Source organism: Magnolia sinica, chromosome 4 (assembly GCF_029962835.1).
Source record: "Magnolia sinica isolate HGM2019 chromosome 4, MsV1, whole genome shotgun sequence".
Lineage (NCBI taxonomy): Eukaryota > Viridiplantae > Streptophyta > Magnoliopsida > Magnoliales > Magnoliaceae > Magnolia > Magnolia sinica.
In genome coordinates this window covers 18,773,981-18,791,876 of record NC_080576.1, presented here as the reverse complement: position 1 = coordinate 18,791,876, position 17,896 = coordinate 18,773,981, and the positions used below count along the sequence as shown (strand labels likewise).

Below are 17,896 nucleotides of genomic sequence, written 5' to 3'. Positions count from 1 at the left end.
GAAACCAAAATGATTTTTTGATACATTTGTTTCGTGCATTAGTCTTTGCTGAATCATTCTTTCCCAAAATTTTATAGTATGGTTCATAAGTTAAATCCTATGATAGTGTAGCTCTGTATATCATCATTATTCTCAGAAATGGGCACCATGATACTCTTCCTCCGTTCTCCTAACATTTTCTTTGATCGTATAATTTTATTGAACAATTTTGTCAACCAAAATAACCTAGTATCTTTCATAAACTTTTAAACGTCTATTGGTAATATGATCTGGTCCAAAGGTCATCTTTCTCAAAACTTCTCTCTTCAAATATCCTAATCCTGCAAAGTGTCTATGGACATGGATGTTGTTTGAGCTTATAGTTCCTTTATCTCTAAGCTCTCAGACTGATTATCATGTAATATTATGAAAATAGTTTCCTCACCTTTCATGGATCTCATTGCCCTTGGCTGGTATCCTTTGGTTATTGCTCTTAATCTAACATCATTTTTGGTCTATTCTTCTTTTTCTCACCTTCTCTTGTACTAAAGTTAGCAGGTTACGGTTTTAGAAGTACATGGGAGACTGATTCAGTTAAGTCGCAGTTGTCTATTCCTGAGAGGAAAAGTGGACAAAAAGGAATAAAGATTAACCATAAAACAAAATGTAAAGAATTCGGGGATTTGAGTATCCAAACTACCTGATTTCCTTTCCATTGCCAACATCGATCGGTGGTCCATGCAGTGTCGTCGGTTAGAAAATGAAGATCACAAGATCTATGAGATTTTACTTCACAGCGGACCACACAAGTGAATGTCTTGGATTTGTGGGCCACTTCTCTGTGTCTCCAGTTTGCGTGCAGGGCAAAAGATTAGTTTTCCCCCTAATTTTCTTTAGGGCAGTAGGTTGGCCCATCGGGCTTTTGGCTCAGGCCTGTTTTGGGTTCGCATATCAAGCTGAGAGCTGGGCTCCGGTTTAAATTAAAGTGCATCTATTATTTGGGCCAGCTCGAGATCTCGAATAAATCCAAGCATCTAATTTTTCAAATCATTCACGGACGAGCCCCTATGTTCATGCCTTCACATGTGTTGACATAGCACCCATATACTCCATCAAAGCCATTTCAGGTGGGCCCCGCCATGTAGATGCTTTTACCCAGGAATCAGGATAGTCCATTCATGAGGTGGTGTGCCAAAGTTTTCACTAGCTTCGTACACTGTTGAAGAGTTGAGCAGCCTGATGTTTTGGATATCATGATATCTGGTGCAACCAAACGTACCCTAAAAAGTTTTTTTTTTTTTTTTGGGTAGTTCTTATTTTCCAAGAAAAAAGCAATTATTTCTAACATTCGTTTTCAAGACACTATGATCCATACCCAAAAAAAAAAAAAAAAGAAGATCACCTCAACCAATAAACAGAAATTAAATATAAGAAGATCAGTGTTCTATGATCCATACCCTCCAACAACGATTTTTCCTTTTTCTCAAGCTTTTATTACAATGATTCCTCTCTTCAAAATAATTTTCGACAAAAAAAAAAAAGAGTCGGGAAAATCTTCCTACTTTTATATCAGCTCAACTAAGCTGCCTGCAGTACCCATCAAAGAAAATCAGAGTGAAAATCTGCAACACCCATCAAAGAAAAATATCATCTAAGTATGGAAATCAGAGGAATTAGCATGATATGTGGTGGCCCCATCAAAACAATAAATGCATCACAACAATATGGTAGTCTACATCATTCTTCAACGGTTCACAGCATCGATGGACCATATACCAGAAGTTGCACCCCAAATGTTTCTAACCATCACAATGGCCAACATTCAACGAGCAAAAGTCCACCAATTACACCATAAACCATCCATAGCCGTACATCCAGATGGGCCAACTGGATCACCAGATCTAGTGTTCTTAGTCCATAATTCGTACGCACTGGATGGACAAATTGGACCACCAGACTCTAGTGATCCACATCTGAGGTTTGAAAGGGGCTAACATCGTATTATAATGCCGTTGGTAATGTATATGCTAATGACATGTATGCATACGGTAAATGATATAACACAATGATTGCTTAAGGTTAGGGATGGCAATGGATCAGGTTAGGTTCAGGCCATAACAATGATAGGTTTACCCTAAATCTAATAATTTATTAAACGGCTGAAAATCTCAATTTTAACACCAACCCAACCTATCTATAATTGGGTCAACCCAAGCCCTACTTATTTGACCCATTTAATTAGGGGTGTACATCGAGTCGAACCGAGCAGCTCAACTCGGCTTGGGCACTAGCTGACCTCAGCTCGAACTCGGCTCGGCTCAGTTTGGTTATCAGCTTGGGCTAGTTCGAGCCGAGTTCGAGCTAAGATTGAGCCAAGTTCGCCTGTGCAACATTTTCACAAACACTTGGATTGCACCTTGAAAATTCCACTGTATGTAAAACAACAGCAATGGTTTTACAAGTATATTATCAAACACCTTATAAGCAACATAAAAATCAAGAAAAAAAAGGGTATATGTTTCATATACATACCCTTCTTGCCACCAGCTACACTTTGTTGAGTCATTTCAACAAACACTTGGTGAGCAACATCAATATCAAAGTAACCGAGTCATTGAATTGGTTCGATCCAAGTTGGGTTCAATCTGAGTCAAGTCGAGCTAGTGCCCGCTCGAACTCATTTTCGAGCTCAAAAAACTAGCTCGACATGGCTTGAACTCAGCTTCGAACTAAGCTTTTTTGAGTCGAGTTGAGCGAGCTAACCGAGCTAGCTCGGTTCGTGTACACCCCTATATTTAATTAAAATATTAAAAGATGTTATTTTTTAAAATTATTATTATTATTTTGTAAAAAAATATAAAAAAATAATAATTTTTAACAGCAAATTTAGAACTCTTAATTAATATAAAATCAAACTCTTCCATAATTAATTGCAGCCATTGTAACTAAGTTTAGGATTTATTAAACTTATATTATATTATAATATAAATTGTAAATTGCAACCATCGTAACTAAAAATTGCCTACTTTAAAATTATTGTAAATAAACTCAACTTTTAGGATGTTAGTCAAGAAAGCCAATACCATCACAAATTCATACATATTATAATATATAGTATTTCGTAAATGGCCAAAAAGTCCATGCTTAAAAAGTTACCGAATGCATCTACCTAACCATTTAATATGGAGTTGTCCAACTGGTTGATTTGATTATTCACGCTAGGATGAAGGGAGGACACAAAGATAGTCATAATTCAAAATTATCTAGACCCTAAGAATGTTTCAATCATCTATCTCCAATCCACACCATCTTCTTGAATGGTCACTTGATTTTTGAACTTGCCTTATTTTGTCTCATGAACTAAAATGTGTGCTAAAATGAAAGGACATTTTGGATGTCATAGAAACATCAACTACAAAGTATTTTATAAGGTGAAAATAAATACATATAGGAGTTGAAATCTGAGGTCCAGTGGCTTCACACTTTTCGGAGACCTTCCTGGTTAGGAGATTATGGATTTGCTAAGGTGATTTTTCTTATCTAGAATTACGACGTGAGCATGAAGGATCCAAGATTAGTAAGGAAACCTCAAAAATGATTTCACCACTTCGACAATCTATAAAAAGAGCAATCGAAGAAGAGCAGGAAGCCCTATGCCAAATACATCAACTCATCTTTTAAACTATATTTCATTTATCTTTCTTAGCCTAACATGACCTATACTAGTTTTACATAACTACTGTCTAACAGTTCCTACTACAATAGCTTAGGATTAGAAGTAAATTTTTACAATCTTAAGTTGTAGGACTATAATCATCTTAGATCTGATCGTCTGTTTCGATAGACACATCACGTATTTATCAATTTTCTTTTGTTTATTCATTTAGTTGTCTTATAACTTGTTGATTGTAATGAGCATCATTTTTAAATATTAATAAAATTGACAATATTTTGCCTTCTTTAATTTATATATTTATCTTTGTTCTTTTGAGAAGTACGTTGAACTTAAAGTGTTGATGAAAGAATAAATATTTAAGTATATAGACTTACATCTATCGCCACAAGATAGAACGAACTCATTTAGAAGGTCAAATCCTATCCTTTTACAAATCGCTTGAACGAAAACGGAAATATTGGTGGTTGAGAAGAATCTAATCTTTGATTCAATATTCAATTCATTTAACTCAATATAGGACACCAATGGTTCAATCAAACTTTTGAGTTAAGTAGAATCTAATACTCTATTTTACTCACACACGAAAGCTAAACCTAAATCCTTAATCACACGGGTAGCTTAGTTTGATTGAAATGGAGACGGCACAATTAACACACAATGAAGGTTAGATATAACGGCCTGCATAGACTCATAGAGTAGCATCCAGAGAAAAGGCGTTTCGGGATCATCTGATCATCACTGCATGTGGAGCAGGTGGACCCTCGACGGTGATCCTGACCATATTAGCGTTCCCTCCTAACATTGCGTGGCTGTCCGCACCTAGATTCGACTCCTAATATTCGCGTCATAAAATCCTACAATTTTAATTACCGAAAAAACAGTCCCACCATTTTGACAGTTTGGATTGAGCGCACGTGTTCTGTATAAAGTAGGCGTGTAAGTTAAGGGTTTTGGCAGTTTTTACAAGGGGCGCCTAGGGCTTGACATCCACTGGTTGATCATTACGTGGGGCAAACATGCATCAGATCAACCCTGCCGATCAGGTGCAACGTCAAATCTTCACCGTGGATCATAAAACTTAGTCAAGTCCAACGATTAAGTGGGCCACACCATAGGAACTGTGTAAAATCATGCCTAAAACAATGACTTCACACAGTGTGGCCCACTTGAGTTTTGGAATATCTTGATTTTCCCCGGAATCTATTCATCCCAGCGTCGTGCAACAGATGAGTGGATTGGATGGCATATACGCATACCTTGATTGGATGGTATAGACAAACGATGTTTGGGCCCACATGTATTTTGGAGGATTGTAATGGTGGAAGGTCGCATCTCAACTTTTATACATGGTGTAGTGCCGTTGGCCGTTGGTGTATCATTTCAAAAGCGCATTTTATAAAAAATAAAAAAGAAAAAAAAAAAATACTCGTCGCCTGAGAGATTCGAACTCTCGCGGGGAAACCCCATGTACTTAGCAGGCACACGCCTTAACCACTCGGCCAAAGCGACGATTGATGATAACATGGTATTTCTTTAAATTTTAATGGTAAGAATTTTAAATCCTACCACCACGCCTCACGACCGGCTGACAGTCAGTGTTCTCCAGTTGCTTAAATCACTGGCCCATAGCCAATCCATACACCTTCCCACGACGCAGATTGCATGTGACTCCACACCACATACCTCATACCTCAGTATTGGGACATGGTGAGGTTTGATTAAGCTACTTGCCACTATAAAAAATGGGCCTAACTACTTGACCTTGCAACTTCCAAACATGTTTTTGGTCTGACAAACCAACTGCCTCTCTCGACCTCCCAACACCACCAATACCAGGAATCCCATCTACTGATTGCCATGAACAAAGATTTTATGTTTTCTTGCATTGTGATTAGTTCAGGTCATCAATGACATTAATGACTGTGATGATGTGGCTCAATCATATTGCAACAAACAGATATTCATGTTTGTAACAAGTAGAGGAGGATCCAGAGTCTACCACATGATACAAGTCTGTCCCACCACATAGCTGTCTCAATTACGGCACTAACTTCTACGTGGCAAAGGATGAAATAGTTTTTTGACCTTTAGATCAATGGATCTTAGTTGCTCTCTGTGTAGAGGTGACTTGGGTTGTCGTCTGGCTTGGACCTGTTAGCTAAACCTATGGGTCGGGCTGGGCTGAATCGTGTGCTGTAAGGCCCAGACATCCAAGCTGGCTGTCTCAGGTAACTTTAGCCTGGATCAATTGGCCCATTCCCCCCCCCCCTCCCTCTTGTGCACACAAACGGTTGGTGCTCAACCCTAGCCCAACCCAAGGTTCTTACACCTCAACCCTAATCCAACCCAACCCAACCTCGGTTTGGGAATTCTCAACCTAAGCCTAACCCAAGTGGGCTCGGTCAGGTTGATCGGGTTGGTCATGTATATGTGCTAATATTTTCGTTATTACATTAGTTTATTATATTTCAATACGTGTCTTATTTTTTATACCTATGATTTTATTAATTATATATGTAGTTATTTATAATAATGAACTTCATTTTTTCTAAACAAACAAGCTAAAATATAAGACTATTCCTTAAAAAGTCGTGTTGTGTAGCACACAATGGAGAGATATCCAGCGTATCTTGTTAGATGACTCAGCATATCTTGTTAGCTTGAGTCATCGGAAATGACGTGGGCCAATGAGACACGATGGCACTTAAATTTCCTATGCCTTCAACACAGATAATCTACACTCAATTATAATTTACAAGTAACATATATATTGATCAAGTTCGGGTTAGGTTGGGCAACTCGAGACCTCAACCCAGCCCAACCCAAGTTTTATCAGGTTGGGGTTTGTTGAGCCCAAGCCCAAGATCAAACATGATATATCCTGCCTAAGCCCAACCCAATGCTGGGTCGGTCACGGATTGATGGGGTTGAACCCGCCCGACTTTTAGCCCTACGGTTGGAGATGAATTGGAATGGGCCGAAAAAAAGCGAAAGCAAAAGCCCAGCCTGTCTCAACCCAGGTTCCCTCCCTCACACTGCTCATCTACCATGCATTTCCGGGGAGTGCAATTTTGGGCCTATTGTGGAGTCGATGTAGCAATCCGAACCATCTAATTGGTGAGTATCTCGGACACTTTAAAATGATATGGTCCACTCATCCAATTTGAAAAATCCAATTCAAATGGTTCAGATTATGGGATATGAGAGTGAAGAACCGAATTCAAAGGGTTAATATTATGGGATATGACACAGCATCACACTAATTGGCAAATCTCAACCATTCCATTGGTCACTGTCTCAGATGGTTTAAAATAAAATTATCCAACTTGAAGAATCGAAATCAAACGGTTGGGATCTTGCAACATAAAATAAAAAGAAATTACTGCGACCACAGTGGGAGTCGAACCCACGACCTTTTGATCCGAAGTCAAACGCGCTAATCCACTGCGCTATGCGGTCTTTGAGTGAGTAGAGATTGTTGAAATAAACTTAAATATAAGTATGACTAAATGATGTCCGCACTTCATATCCGCCGTGCGTCCCACTCAACAAATGGCTATGATGTCTCAACGTGTTTACCAGCATCTGATGGCTCGGGGAAAAAATAATCTCTGAACGAGCGTATACGTGGCACACATGGATCAGATTATATATATATATATATATAGCGAAAGCTGATTCCGTATCTCATGTCATTCTGAATACGTGGGGCAGATGAATCTGATCAAAACCGTCCATTTCGTTCTTCCAATAATAATTAGGCCATGGTCGAAAGAGAACAGTCTTTAGATAGCTTTAACCCTTACTGGCATACAAATGAACACTGAAGTCCAAAAACAAGCAACGGCTTTTATTAAGTGAGAAAACGCCCATTTATTAGATGGTCGAGAAGGTAAAATGAAAACTTATTTAAAAAAAAAAAAAAAAACTTTAGTTAACACTCCATCGATGGATGAGTCCACGTGATGTGCGGTTCAGATTATCAAACACATATGCCAAGGCTATCAGATAAGGATCCACCGGTCCAATTTTTACGGAACCGTGTGGTGATTAGAACAGCTGGTTCCGATCTACCATTTTGCAATTGATTTTAAATGGGTCCAGCCATGTTTGGGTCAGGCCCACCCACTAAAACATTCCTGATTGTTTAGGGCCCATTGAGATGAGGTTCAAATATCCAACCCGTCCATTGTGTGTGTACCACTTGGATAAGTGGCCACACTAAATTTCAGGGCATTCCAAAACTCAAATGGTCCACTAAGTGCTTTTAGATGTTTTAAGCACAATGGGACCCACATAGCTTTACCTCATGGGAGCTTCCCTAAGTGAGTGTGTAACAATAGAAAGAGGCATACGTGTGTGCAATCTAATCCATCCATCAGGTGGTCTAACCATGTAAATGCCCTTATTTGACCTCTACTAGGTAAGACCCGAACCATCCGGCAAAACCACCTTTAGACTGCAATTAGGGTAGAAAAAATTGAAAGAATTGTAAACTCATGCAAATTTGTTTGGCAAATAAAACCATCCGTACCGCAAGAACGGCAATTACTAATCTCAATTGGATTCTCATTCAAATCGGCTTCGCAAATAAAGACATTGTCATCGCAAGAACGGCAGTTACTAATTTCAATCAGATTCATACAGAGAACCGTCTCTCGTGTACTTTTCCGAGTTGCCTGTGTAGGTTCCCACCATCCCAATTTACCCTGAAATCTGTACCAGCTCCTCTGTTTTTCTCTTAATTGTAATCTAATCGAAGACCCTTTGATCACCTCTTATAATAATAGTGCTCTCAACTATTGTTTTATATATGCACCTCTATGACTATAATACCAACAACAAATATATTAAAATCATTGGGGAAAGTGGCACCTGCAACACATACCACGTAGTAAGAATATTTCAATTAAGATGATGAAATCTTTATGGCTATTGAAACATTAATGAAACTAGACAATAAAATGATGAAACCCACCTTTTTAAATGTTAAAATGCTGTCAATGGGCGATGGCTAATACAGTTGAAGGAAGAATGTGGGGAGCCAGGATAGTTAATGGGGCATGTATTACATGATTATATAAATAAAAGCAAGCAACCGGCGTATATACACACTGCAAAACATGAAATGCCATAGTTTACATAATGACACGAGAGAATGCACACAAATACATAACTTACTAGCAATACTATTTTTTAGTACACATGGGAAGATGCAATTGGTCATGCTTGTTTAATGGATAATTGATTGTGCAAAGATCGTGAAGAGAGATTATGAAGATTTTTCCATATAATCTTTCCATGTCTATAAATAAAGTTAAGAGTAAAGATCTTTAAACACACGCTGACACAATACAATTCTACTTTACAATACAATGCTACATATCCTTCATCCTTCATGGACGCTCTTAGTTTAGTTTTAGTCTAACTCCTCCACTGTTAAGTAAAAATGCTTTGAAAAGCATTGATTGATTAAATTACTTATCCATTCACTCTATGTACATGAACATACCGATGGACCACTAGGGAGTGTTGCGGAAAAACACCTACATGTGATCAATATAAGGCTAAAATACAAAAGATAAAGGGCAAACAAAAGACTAAACCAAAACAAGATATGAGAGGCATATGCGTTTACATGGTTCGACAATATGCCTACTTTACGGGACAATAACACAGAGCTTTCTTTACTAAAAACAAGAAACCATAAATTAAATACTAACTTCTCTCTCACTCATACAACAAAGCTCACACCAAGGAGTAGTTCGGAAAATAAATTGATGAAATATCTCTCTACAAAGTGCTCTCCTTATATAGGCCACACCTATAGGAGAGCATACGACAAAGACCTAGAAGAATTGGGCTTCACCATGTGCTTATGTATATGTTAACATATTAACGTACACATACAAGGGATGTAGAGAGGAGACATCTCCTTGTATGATACATTATTACCTCTCACACGAGGCACCGCCTTAATATTCTTCCACATGAAGACTTGTTTCTTAAAAAATACTCTGAATAATAGCTACCCAAATATCACCAAATACTAGGTAATAAAAAGCTTAAGAGAATTCATGCACCAAAGAAACTTCTCTCTTGTGATAAACTTCATCAGCATGTCTGCTACGTTGTTGTTGGTGTGAATTTTTTACAATGAGATCTAACCATTTTTCATAACATCATGAACAAAGAAATACTGAACATCGATATGCTTGGTCTAAGTATGAAATATCGAGTTATTTGCCAAGTGTAACAGGCTCTGACTATCACGATGAATTACATCACTTTCTGCTTGAATTTCAATTATTCTAGTAACCTTTTCAATTAATCACATTCTTTGCATGCTTGTGTAGCTAACATGTTCTATGCTTATATGGTAGACAAGGGCATCATTGACTACAATCTTAACATTCAACTAACCGCATCGATAGACAAAAAGAAAATATAACCTATAATAGATATTTTTTTAATCACGATCTCATGTATAATATACATTCACAAACCCAACTAATTTTAAATTTTGACCGCTATAATAAATAGTTACCCAACTAACTCAGCTCGGCTTGGCTCGAACTCAGTTTCAAACCGAATCAAATCAAACTTTTTTGAGTTTAGTCAAGTGAGTTAATTGAGCTAACTCAGTTCGTGTATACCCCCCCTCCCTCCTGCCCAAAAAAAAAAAAAAAAACAGAAAAAGAAAAGAAGATCCCTATCATGACATGCGAAGAGAGATGGTGATGTGGGGAGGGATATTGAATAATAGAGAGATCCGAGGGAGTAAGTGAGGCTAAGTAGATATGACACATCACTAAGGGTTTCACAAGCACTGATCACAAGATCTAAGACAATCAAACGATGGCCCGAGTTGATATTTCTATGCTAAAATTTGTCCCATGTCCAGATAACATACGGGGTAGAAGATGTGAGTCTTGACCGTTCATAATGTCGAATGTGTACCTAGCGTGTGTATTCCTCTTTTTCCTATGAGTGAGAGTGTACTTACAAGTGTGTATGTGCCACACATATATACACCACATGTGTATGATCTAATACGATCAAAAGATACCATTGTGATGCTCATAATGCAATGGGTTAGGGAAAAAAAAATAAAAATACTTTGAGTGGTAAAAAATGCATGGTGAGCGAGATACATTACTTTCATGATGATAGACCGTAGGTGCATGCATGTTAAATCATGATTTTATTTGTAGAGAGAATAATTTGATCACATGACTCATAAGATGTATGTACATCAAGTGTACTAGGACTATTTAACTGCATAATCATCTACTAAATAATATTATATATCAAATAATCACGGCCATCAACGTTCTAGGCCCTCGATCTAGATCATTTCTCATGATCAGACTATAAAATTCATATTATTTCAATGCTAATTCATCGGGGAATAAAGTGAATAGTGATCATTAGATAGATCATGCGATCCAATAGTTGAAACATGAGATCTTAACATTCTGCCCGTTAGATGGATATTTTAACATTGGATTTGGTTATCCCGGGGTAGATCTTACATCTAGATGATTTGGATAAATGATCTATGGTGTGGATTGGTGATTTTGTAAGTGGATTGTCATAGATCTTGCGTTTAAATGGTTTAGATGGCCCACTTGATAATCAATTATGATTAAATTAATCAAAAAAAATTAGACCCCTTAAAATTTTTTCACTCTATTACGTTCTATTCCCCTAAAAAGAATTTCGTTTTGAAATTTATCATCCCTTAATCGGTAAATAGGTCAGAATACTTTTCTTATATCTTTGCTTTTCGCTCCCACGAGGCTCCTTCTTTATTATGATGACTCCATTAGACCTTGATGAGTGGTATCACTATCGTTCGCAACACTTGTTCTTTTCTGTCTAGGAATCATACGATCTCTCAATATATGATACATGATTTTCTTAAATTTTTTTATGACTGCCAATCAATCATATTGGATGCGTCTCTTTTATACTTTCGAAGCATTGATATACGGAAGATATTATAAATGTTGGCGAGCTGCGAGTGTGTTTGGACTCACACCTGTATCTTGAAATTTCACTGTATTTGGTGCAACCAATCGCTACAATGTCTTATGTTTGGGAAACTATACGGAAATTACCATTTGCTTGATACAATACATTATATAGCACCAAGACAAGCATTTTCTTGTCTAAAAACTATCTGGTACCGTTTGGAACGTCCAACACCTTTTCTCGAAAGAGCATAAAATTCTTATAAACTTGGTGAAATACATAGGCATACACGCATTTCAATTCATTTGCATAAGGACACCAATATGGTACGTGGCTGCTTCCCGGGCTGCCTCGCATGCTGGTTCATAAGATTATCGACCAATAAGACATCGCCCTTTTGCCAGCTCAGATCCACGCTGTTCTCGACTGAGATTTTCTTGTAGGCTTCAGTGGCCTTTGGAGGGAATGGGCTTCCGTCGCCGAAGCTGATATGGACGTCTTTCTCATTGCCGGTGTAGCCCAACATTGGCTTGAACCAAACCCTCTTTCCTCCCAACTCCTTTATCGGGTCCAATGGCCCGAAAATGAAATCGGCACTTCCATCAGAGTGGAATTCCATTGCGTCGCATGCTATACTCTCTAGTGCCCTAGAAAACAATAGTCAACTCAGTTCTGGAGCACAATGTTCAGGTGGAGGTTCTTCAGTTAAAACTTATCACTTTCAATATCATTTCTCCTGCCAGCATGCTATTTGTGTATGAAATCAGTACCACGACAATGATAGGGCCCACCATGAGGATCACCACTCTCAAAATTCAGGCTGATCTGCTCACCAGGTGGCCACACATGTAGACTCAGATGGTTGTCCATTCAATCCAATGCTGTGGCGCACCTGATGATCAAACCGGTGTGATCTTTTTTCTTAAGATAATCTTCATGGTGGGTACTACTGTTTTCATGGTACTGATGTCCTACAAAGGGACGTGGATTGGCTAGTGAGCCTGCCACTAGCCATTGACTAGTGGTCGGTGCTCTGTGGGCCCTACCATGATTTATATGTTTCATCCATGACGTCCATCCATTTTTTAAGATTATTTTATTATACTTTCCCAAAAATTAGGTAGATCGAAATCTCAAGTGGACCACATCACAGGAAAAATGTTGATTGAACGCTCACCATTAAGAACTTATTTGGGCGAAAAATCAAGTCGATATTTGTTTTTTTCCCTTCATCCAGGTCTGTATGATGTAATCAACAGGTTAGATGTCAAATAAACATTACAGTGGGCCCTATGATAATTTTAATGGTGGACATTCAATCACTACTGTTTTCCAATAGTGTGGTTCTCCTGAGATATAGATTTGCATCTTTTTTTGAATCAAGTCCTAAAATGATATTGGAAAAATGGATGGATGGCGTGGATAAAAGACATACATCATGGTGAGGCGCACAGAGCACCGGTGGGTAGTGACAGCGTCACTAGCACGTTGGTGGGAAAGATGGTACGGTACCTCATGTTGTGGTACCAAGCTTGCCTCGCCCAAAAGAAAAAAAAAACCTTGCATGTAGGTGATCAGTTTTTACTCTCTAATGCCACTGGATGAAGTGATGGGTCCCACCCAATCTTAATTAGAAACCGATGTGTTGGAAATGATTGGCCCTATCATTTGAATATTGGTGGATCCGTTGGCTTCACCCAATGGCAAGATGTTGGATGCTCATCTGATCATTCCTCCTGGAAGAGCTACTTGATACTCAGGCAGAGTGGAACAGTTCATACACACGCACTCAGCAAGTGTCATGCATGCAAGTCAACCCAGTGGCCAGGCCATTTCTCGAAACTCAAATTGGTTAGCTTATCGTAAACTCTTTATTAATGGGCAGTCGTTGAAATTAGACCATCGGCTACTTTTTTTCATTTTAGCCGTCCATTAATTGTCCACCAATCAGCCAACAGTAGAACACCAGTTTATTATAATTTGATGTTGAGCAGGTGGCGGATAATTTCATGGCCAAGATGGATTAAAAAAAGGCCCGATCGAAGATAGAGGTGATCTGGACCGTCGGAACTTAAAATGGACGTATCTTGCAAACTGGAATGAGTTATCGGACGTATCATATATGATTTTGGGATAGGGCAAGCAACTTTATCCACCCAACCTGGCTATGCCGGGTTGCCCACGCCGAATTTGCGAGATTCCACCAAATTGACAGTCGAAATTCCTATTTATTTTCATTTTTACCATTTGTAGTAAGTTTTAGTTTGGTTATAACTCTTTATCTATTGAGCTTTAGTAGTTGTGCGTCTAACATTAAAAATGTGTAGAATAATTAGAGGACCATCATGATTTGGCCAAATAGGAAACTTACTATTTTTGGCCAAAAACCATGCGCAGTCTATAAATAGTTAGTTTATTATTTATAGTAAATCACGATTTCTAGAAGTTTTAGTTGTAGTTTAATTCTGAAACTTCTCTCATGGCTTAGTATCCCTAATTAAAGGGTTGTAAGCTCATTTATTCATAAATCAATCAATTTATGAATTTTATAGAATTTATTTTCCATTTTCCTTAGCATTTTTTTCTCGTGGATTTGAAAAGTCTATATGAGAATTCGATAGAAGCTCCATGTATTCGAAGTAATTATCCTATAGGAAGATGGTGCTAGACCTCTACAGGTCTTTCCCTGCGTCATAATTGTTGGCCTATGGCCCATCTAAAGTGGGACCCATGATTGGGAGATTTAACATGACACACATGCATTCAACATATATATGTTCGGATCTATAATTTCAAAAAGAAATTCCTTATACCTCTTTTCAGCTTCCACTTTGTCGTTGGTTTTTAGCAGCTCTTTCCATGTCTTGCCTTTGACAATGTCGCCAGAATCCGCATCATTTACAGTCCTAAGCCGGAAAGTCAACCCGACCTGGGCTAATTTCGCTACGAATTCCGCCATAAGCTCCTCCATCTTCTCCACTACAATGTAGCTTGGCAATATTGACGTCTGGCTGCCTTCCGGTGATGGTTCCAAACAAAAGAAAAAGATTTTCGAAGGGAACTCTTTAAACTGCATGAATGAAAATTTTAAAAAATAAAATATGTGAACGGATTTATATGAAAGGTGTGTGTTTAAAGATTTTCAAAGGGAACTCTTTAAACGGATTTATGGGTGGGGACCACTCAAGATGATGATCTGTTTATTAAGGATTTAAAACTTAGAAACTACACTCAGTCTGGTAGGGAACTACCTTAATTTGAGTTCTTTTGAGTCTTGAACACCAACATTAGGTTAAAGGTGTGTTTTTTTTTTTTGTTAGCTTGGTAGTATACCCCACTGTCAGTTCACACATCACTGTTAGTATACCCCACTGTCAGTTAAAAGTGTGTATGGTTGTGTGAAATATCATGATATTTTTCACCAGATTAGACTGAGTAATCACGAAATATCATGATAATTTGTGCAACCAAACACGCCCTAAATCTAATATTTAGAATTTATAAATATTATTAGTTCCGGATGTGTCAAGTCCAGCTTTATCAAGATATTCTTTTTTCAGTTGAATTAACCGAGTCAAGTGAGTCATGAACAAGTCCTGACCGAATCATGATCAACCTGAGTCCTGATGAAAATCTGACTGAGTCGAGCCGACTCGGCCAAGTCCAGTGTGAGCTTTTACAAAATTTCAAAGTTAGATATGTGTAGTTTCAAACATCCATCGTCCTGATGGCCGGCTACAAAAATGGATGGTTAGGATAAAATTGGGAGAGAAATGAGTAACGTTCCAGATTTAACCACAAAGTCATGATCATTGGATGATAACGATTATCACATCACTGCAATTATTGGGTTATGGAGAGAGAGAGAGAGAGAGAGAGAGAGAGAGAGAGAGAGAGAGAGAGAGAGAGAGAGAGAGAGAGAGAGAGGAACCAGGGACATCTCGTGATGAAAGTAGATGAGCTGATCCAGTGGACTATCATTGGCGGTGAAGATCCTGTTGACCACCTTCGCACGGATGGCGGCGCCCATGTAAGGCATATCATCCCACTCGAACGCTTCAACCACACGTGAGAATTCTTCGGCGGAGGATACCCCAAAGCCCCTGAAGAGGATTGCTCCGTGCCGTAGCAGTAGATCTGTGAGCTGCTCACGCTCACCTCGCACCATCTCTATTAGATCGCACCTGTTACAGGGAAGAAGCGTCTTTGGGAAGACCTTTCCTTTGAAAACCTTCTCCTCCACGATCTTCCCTTCTACAAACCCCATCTCTCTCTCTCTCTCTCATCAGTTAATAGTTTTTACGACATCAGAAATGGAAGCGGATTGCGTGGGAAGCCCGACACTACTACCCTTGACCACCCGTTGGCGAGTCAAACGGACACGACTCGGCACAATTGGCCCCAGAGCGTCCAAGTCAGTCCGAGATGCACGATTCAACATCAATTACGGCCGACTCAACCTCTAATATCTTGTACTGTCGGGAAGCGAATCGCGTCCTACCCTCGACCCTCTCTGGCCGGTAATGGGTAGATCTGTGTGGGGGCCACCGTGATGTCTATGTCTCTGTTTATCTACGCCGTCCATACCTTTTCTCGTATCATTTTAATGTATGAGCCTAAAAATGGAGAGCAGATTAGGTGAGACTCGGGCCGACCCACCTTGATGCATGTATTATGTATCCACCGTCCATCCGTTTTTCCAGATAATTTAGGGCATTATCCCAAAAATAAAGCAGACCCAATTATCAGGTGGACATATCATAAGAAACAGTGGTCATTGCCCGTCATACCATTAAAAACTTCTTAAGTCACACCTTAATACCATCCAACTGCTGATAACGTCCCGTAAGCGTCGATGAAGGGAAAAAACAAATATCATCTTGATCCAAAACTTTTGTTATCCATTAATTGTCAATCACCATTATTTTTATGGTATGGTCTACCTGATAATTGGATCTGCTTCAGTTTTTGAATAATACCCTAAAATAATTTGAAAAAAATTATATGCGCAACATGAATACATAATACATATACTAATTAAGTTGGCCCCGACAGTAAGAGCTGCACCCTCTTAGGCAAGTCCAGGGTTTTAATTAATCTGCTCATCCAAAAAATAGAGGCAGATCTAACGCTTAATTGAGCCACATATGCAATAGTAAGATCACTTGGATTTAATGCTTTGTGCATTTACTTTTAAAAAAAAAACAAAAAAAAAAAACACTTAATCATACCGTTGAAATGGAACCGTGTACAGAAACCACAAGTGCTTTCAGGCTACCCGAGGGGAAGCAGAGTGGCTGCTGTACTACACACCAGTTATATAGCTGCTGTAGGTACATGTCGTGCGAAGACGAGCACTATGCTCCTCAAGCTCCGAGCTGTACGAACAGTTCAAAGGAGATCAAAGTCACACGAGATCCACATTTATGTATTTATTATATCTATACTGTTCATCTATTTTTAGAGATCATTTTAGAACATTATCCAAAAAATGAATCATATCCAAAGATCAGCTGGACCACACCACAAATTGTGGCGGAGATAATGATTTTCACCATTAAAAAATTTGTAGGGCCCACCATAACGATTTATTTTCCATCCAATCTGTTCATAAGGTGACAAAGACCTGGATGAAGAGGAAAAACAAATTTCATATTGATCCAAAACTTCTGTGATCCCAAAAAGGGTTTCACTGGTAGACGTTTATCTCCCACTGCTTTTTGTAGTGTGGTCCATTTGATAGTTAGATCTGTCTTATTTTTTGTCTTAACTCTTAATATGAGCTCGCCAAATCAATGGACAGTTTGGATATAGCACATACCTCGTGATCAGACCCACGGAACTTGCTGACATCAATACAGCAGCCACCTGGCTGGTGTGAGTTACACCAGCCAATCCGCTTTCACCCAACGGGGAAAAAAGCGCAGGGGAAGCCTTGCATGTAGAACCTGAAAAGAGTAAAAACAATGACTCAGACTTAGGCCAGACTTAGTCTGACACGTACTTGACCTTGGATGTAACTCATTTTTGGATTTATAACTTCGAATGATCTAAAAAGGGATGGATAGCATGGAAAAAGCAAATACATCACAGTGAGCTCAATACCTGTCCGTTTCTGGCTATAGTATATATCATCTGGTTGCCACAGAAAATCTCATTTTCCTGCATGATGATTGGTTCACAGTATTACTGACATTGTTAACATTGCTGCATTAAATGTAGATTATGGAGCCTAATTAATTTGCAACAAGCATGATTTTCCTG

At 38.7% G+C, this 17,896-nt stretch overlaps 1 protein-coding gene and 2 non-coding genes across 3 annotated transcripts; all 3 read right to left on the bottom strand.

Annotated features, from left to right (window-relative positions):
- Positions 1 to 5,082: 5,082 nt before the first annotated feature.
- On the bottom strand, positions 5,083 to 5,164 carry TRNAS-GCU (transfer RNA serine (anticodon GCU)). Its single transcript has one exon. It is a non-coding gene; the product is annotated as a tRNA-Ser (tRNA).
- A 1,876-nt stretch (positions 5,165 to 7,040) lies between these two features.
- TRNAR-UCG (transfer RNA arginine (anticodon UCG)) lies at positions 7,041 to 7,114 on the bottom strand. Its single transcript has one exon. It is a non-coding gene; the product is annotated as a tRNA-Arg (tRNA).
- A 4,742-nt stretch (positions 7,115 to 11,856) lies between these two features.
- LOC131244393 (clavaminate synthase-like protein At3g21360) lies at positions 11,857 to 15,899 on the bottom strand. Its single transcript, XM_058244006.1, has 3 exons — positions 15,564 to 15,899; positions 14,446 to 14,702; positions 11,857 to 12,279 (listed from the first exon to the last, which is right to left on the bottom strand). The coding sequence occupies exons 1-3, from the start codon at positions 15,897 to 15,899 to the stop codon at positions 11,934 to 11,936; spliced, it is 939 nt and encodes a 312-aa protein (XP_058099989.1). The 3' UTR covers positions 11,857 to 11,933.
- Positions 15,900 to 17,896: the final 1,997 nt, after the last annotated feature.